This window comes from Bison bison, unplaced genomic scaffold (genome assembly GCF_000754665.1).
Source record: "Bison bison bison isolate TAMUID 2011002044 unplaced genomic scaffold, Bison_UMD1.0 scf7180017864280, whole genome shotgun sequence".
Taxonomy (NCBI): domain Eukaryota; kingdom Metazoa; phylum Chordata; class Mammalia; order Artiodactyla; family Bovidae; genus Bison; species Bison bison.
This window is the reverse complement of record NW_011494852.1, coordinates 5,965,457-5,971,007: the sequence shown is the minus strand read 5'-3', so window position 1 is coordinate 5,971,007 and position 5,551 is coordinate 5,965,457. Positions and strand designations below refer to the sequence as shown.

Genomic DNA, 5,551 nt, shown 5'->3' with positions numbered 1-5,551 from the left:
CACCTCTCTGCTGGCTCCTGCCACACTCCCTCTCTGCCCCAGCCACACCAGCCTCCTGCTAATCCTTGAATGAATCAGAAACCTTTCCTTTCCTGAGGCTCCCGAGGACCATCCTGAGGCCTGGAACTTCTTCCCCCAGATCCTCACATGGCTTGCTCCTGCCTGCCCTCCTTCAGGTCTGGGCTGAAATGTCACCCTCCCATGAGGCCTTGACTGTCTTACCCATGATGTCACCCCCTCCGCTTTTCTGCCCGTTACTCGAGTAACAGTGTGTTACTCGTCCACACTCATCTTAACAAGCAGCTGCCCCTCTTCCTTTTGTTTCTGTCTTTTCCCACTAACGTGGCAACTCCTGGAGAACAAGGATTTTGTCTGCTTTGTTCACTGCCAGGTGCTTTATCCTCAGTGCCTAGAGCAGGGCCTGGCACACAGCAGGTGCTCAAGAAACGTCAGCTGGAGGACAGCATGGTCTGGCAGCTTTTGACTTGCTCAAGGTCACATTCATGGACACTGGTAGAGGCAGCCTCAAGACTGCTGGCAGGGCCCATCTCTGGCTACCTGAGTTGAGAAGGCTGGGGTGATAGCCTCAGATCAGCCCACAGGAACCCCATCATTTCCCCCCTGCCTGTCATGGCCTCTGAGAAAAACTGTCATCTTTAAAGGTGATGATGTACTCTTACATTTTACTTCCTTGCTAAAATTACATTGTTCTTTTTTTTTTGGCCAGACCGTGTGGGCATGTGGGATTTAGCTTCCCAGCCAGGGATCGAACCCACGCCCCCTGCAGTGGAAGTGCAGAGTCTCAATCACTGGATGTCCAGGGAAGCCCACATTGTTCTTAGGTACAGAAGTTTAGCCTTCATGTAACCGTTAGAATTCCCGCTGACGGGGGAGTTGCATGCAACTCTACGTGAGGTGGCCGGGAGTTTGAAATCTGGTCACACTCAGCGGCACAATACATGCTGCTGAACCGCTGGCCCTCTGTGTGTTTTACACAGGATTAAACTAAACTGCTTAAGTACCCATTTATTGTGACCAGCCCTGAACCAGGCGTCTTACACCCACATATGAAAGCTGTAACCTCATTTCATCTTTACAACAAGTCCTGTGAGGGATTAATTCATCAGACCTCCTTTTGTTGATGAGAAAAGTTAGGTTCATGGGGGTTAAACGTCTTGCCCTCAGTCCAGAGTCATGGAGGGAGGAGCTGTGACCTGAACCCACTTCTGCTTGGCCCCACAACCCAGGCTTGCCCCACCACGCCTCCAGGAGCATGTTCAGCTGCTTCCCACGTGCCTCCTGTGCCGGGCCCTGCCATGAGCTCTGTTTTCACACACAAGGGCAGGGTCCCTTCCCCACGACCCTGAGATATGGGTGCTATCGTTCTGCCCATTTCGGAGCAGGGACCCGAGGCCTAGGGAGGTGAGATGACACAGTGAGGAAGTGGCAGACGGAGAACGCCAACTGGGGCTCAATGAGAGCAATGCTCTTACGGCTGCTACTAGTGAACTTTCTAGACATCACTGACGTTTGACCATTTTGGCCGGCAGAATGCACACTGCCACCTGCGGTGGTGTGGTGTGTGCGCTCAGCTGTGTCCGACTCTGTGACCCCATGGACTGCAGCCCGCCAAACTCCTCTGTCCATGGGATTCTTCAGGCAAGAATACTGGAGTGGGCTGTACTTCTTACTCCAGACCATCTTCCTGACCCAGGAATCGAACCTAGGTTTCCTGCAGGTGTATTCTTTACCACTGAGTCACCTGGGAAACCCCGTACCAACAGGAAAAAATACGTACACTTCCTAAACCATCAAAAGCCTGTGGGGTTTCTGTTCTTGAGAAACAGCTCCTGGACACACATGGCATGTCCAGGAGAGGAGGCCCTGGCAGCACATAGCAACTGTTGTGCCCACCTAGCACCTCCTCCTCCTCCAGGCAGCCGTGTCCATCCCCTTTGGGAAAGCACCTCCCACTGGCCCTCTCTAGGGGTGGGCACATGCTTCACGTTTGGCCAATCAGTCTATTCTATCCCTGCCCTGGGCCTGGCAAGTGGGTGGTGCAATGAGATTCAGCCCGGAAACATTTTTGGGACACTTGCAAGGCAGAGCTCTCTTTCTCCTGAGGGAGCTAAGCTGGTGGGATGTAAGGTGAGGGCTGCCACTCCTTGGGAAGATCTGTGAATATAACCACTAAGAATAAAAGCAGAGGTGAGAAATGGGAAGAACTCCTGACACTGTCTGAGCCCCTGGATCCAGCCATACCTAAAGCTAGCCCTCTCCCAGTACTTGACAGTTGTTCAGTGGCTCAGTCGTGTCTGACTCTTTGCGACCCCATGTACTGCAGCATGCCCAGGCCTCCCTGTCCTTCACCATCTCCGGAGCTTGCTCAAACTCATGTCCATTGAGTCAGTGATGCCATCCAACCATCTCATCCCATCTCATCCTCTGTCACTCCCTTCTCCTCCTGCCCTCGGTCTTTCCCAGAATCAGGGTGTTTTCAATGAGTCAGCTCTTGGAATCAGGTAGCCAAAGTATTGGAATTATACTTGAGAATTATATAACTCGGTAAATCTCATTTTTTGCTTTTACTCAATTCGATTTGTACTCTGTCACTTGCAGTCAAAATAATGTTGACTGATCCACTTGGGTCTTCTCCACAGGACTCCTGATGACTCAAGAGACCCTTGAGAGGAGCTGGGGTAGCCGGGTGGCCAAGGAATAGCCAGAACAAAAGAGTGACATCAAATGACACCTGATCTAGTCCCCAAGCCCCAGGTGATGAGACCGTGGTGGAGAGGGCCTGCAGGGCTGAAGGCCTCCACCTGCTGCATGAGTCGGCACCAGGACAGCTGGTGCCGGACCGGCAGCCAGCCAGAGGCTGTCGGGAGGGAAGCTGCCTTGGGTTCCCTGTGCATCAACCAGAAGTCACTTGGAGCCCCCACCCTGGGCCCCACTGACCTGCTGCCTGTTGTTGGGGGTGTACGGGAGCAGGGTGGAGACGTGGAACATGATCTCGTAGTCCTGGTACGTTGTGTAGAGGGAGTGGGTTCCCGTGGAGTCAGCTGAAACAGAAACACCAGTTAAGCACCACGTCTCCAAAGCCTCTGGGCTCCTGCCATGTCCCACATGCCATCTGTGTTAGTTTTTAAGTTGATGTTTTCATTTAACTTCACCCTTTAAAGCTCAGTAAATTTAGAGATGTGCCTGGTGGTCCGGTAGTTAAGACTCTCGTCTTTCCAATGCAGGGCATGTGGGTTTGATTCCTGGTTGGGGAACTAAGATCCCACATGTCACACAGCCGCAATAACAACAACAGCAACAACAATAAAATTTCAGTACATTCAGATAAAAAGGAAATCTTATATTAAGCACCCACCAGACTGGTAAACATTTCAAAGTCTGACAATGCCAACGGCTGGTGAGGGTGTGGAGCAACCAGAACGCTTTGTGCAGCTGGTGAGGTGTGTAAATTGGTACGGTCACTTCGGAAAACCTGAGTAATAGTTACTGAACCTGAAGACGGGCTTCACTGATGACCCAAGCACTTTATCTCCTAGGATCACAGCCTAGAGAAATCATACATGAGTGCCCCAGGATACGGGTACAACTATTCTCAATATGTCAATCCCAGGGATATACAATTCACACTGTGGAAAAACACACAGCCATGAAAATGAATGAGTCACAGCCACCACGTGGGCAAACCCTACAAATGCAATGCTGAACGAAAGATGCCAGACACAAAGGAGCACAAACTGTGTAATTCCATTCACTTTATATCCCCAAAGAAGCAAAATGGATTGTATTATTCAGAGATGCATATACAGATTGCCAAACTATGAAGGAGGAAATGATAATCCTGAGTGTCAAGACACGTTCTTCTCTAACGGCAGGGTGTTATGACTGGGGAGAAACCCACCTGATTGTGGACTCCAAGGGGGAAACTGAGGCACACGGATGGAGTGACTCACCCCATGGCTTACACACTGCAGTGAGTGGTGGGGGCTTGAACTGGAACTCAGACTTTCTGACTCCAGAGTGTTTTCTTTTTTAAAAAATTCTGGACACGCCACGCGTCGTTCTTCTTTGTTGTTTTCTGGGCCACTTGGCGTGTGGGATCCTAGTTCCCCGACCAGGGATTGAACCTGTGCCCCCTGCACTGGAAGTGTGGAGTCTTAGACAGTGAACCGTGAGGGAAGTTTCCTGAATGTTTTCTTAATAGTATTCAATGCTGCCTCTTATAAGTTTCAAAATTCTTATAGGAAGGAGACCCAAATCACTAATCTTTAGCAGTGAAGGTCCTGCACGTGAGGCCCCTGCCGGCCTCCCTCAGTTCGTCCTTCCCATTTATTCCCTGAAGCCTTCAGACCTCAGAGCTTTCACATGTGCTGTTTCTTTTTCTTGGAACGCATTTCTTGTTCCTTGTCTATTTTATTCCAACTCACCCCTCTCAGGTCACACTGTTGTCCAGGCCTGGGCCCAATACAAGCTTAGGTTCCCCATATTTCCTTCTATCACCTTGAGTCGCTCCTTCCTGTCCAGGCAGGACACCAGGAGCTGGTTCCTGCTGCACGTCTCAGGGAACCCCAGGCCGTGCTGCGACTGACTCCAGGGTGTCACACTCACCTCGGAGGCCTCTGCCTCAGCCCCTTAGGACCCCAGCTTTACTTACTTGTAGGTGCGAGGGAAGAAGCAATAGAACAGACTGAGGAATGCCTGTTCTTGTGGGCTGACATCCCAGGGGATAAGCTGTGACAGGTGAGGTCACTGAAGCCATGGTTGGCCAGCACCAGGGCCAGGTGACCTCCAGGTGGCTGTCATCTGGGAGACTGGCCAGGAGCACTGTGTTTCCTGGGGTCCTTGGGCACAGTGGGCACCAAGCAGGTATCTGTGGCTGTGACCCCCTCAGGACCCCTCTGGGCACGCACGTGCTCGGGATCTCAGAGCACGTGTCTGGGAATGCAGGTGCTGAGACACAGCAGGACAATCTTCAGGCTTTACTAGAATACGCAACACTCTTATCCAGAGTGCCTGCACCACCCACACTGTCACCAGCCAAGTCCTCGAACGCCCGCTGCCCTGCGTCCTCCCCAGAGTACCACCAGGCCTTTGGACCGTAGGCCTGTGGGATAAGTGGGCTGGTCAGGGCTCCTCCCGCCAGGCCACCCACTGTGGCCACTTACTCTTGACGTCCAGCTGGGCAGCGTACTTGGTGAAGCCCTTCAGGCAGACCTTCTCCCCGATGAGGGAGAGGAACTCTTCGAAGGCTGGGCCGGCCTCCTCGTTGTTGTACATCTCCTCCTCCGAGCTCTGGCCGGCCTTGCAGTAGAGGATGCCCACTTTGTGCTTCCGGCAGAGCTGCAGAGGCGAGAGCGGTGTCAGGGAGGCAGGCCAGGCAGAGATGGAAGAGGGCGTGGGATAGAGGGGGCTCTCCCTGGCTGCTGGGGTTACGTGGGGGTTCAGTGCCGCAGTCAGAGAAGAAAAGAGGTGTGGGGGCATGTTCCGGCCGTCTCTCTCCCTCTCCGGGTTTCCAGAGGGGCGCTGCAAGGGG

General features: G+C 52.7%; 1 protein-coding gene across 1 annotated transcript in view; it reads right to left on the bottom strand.

The window, feature by feature from the left end:
- Positions 1–5,551, bottom strand: part of SIPA1L3 (signal-induced proliferation-associated 1 like 3) — a 255,414-nt gene that overhangs the window by 83,500 nt on the left and 166,363 nt on the right. Inside the window, 2 exon segments of the mRNA XM_010849306.1 lie at positions 2,943–3,062; positions 5,184–5,358. Coding sequence (XP_010847608.1) covers positions 2,943–3,062; positions 5,184–5,358 — 295 coding nt within the window.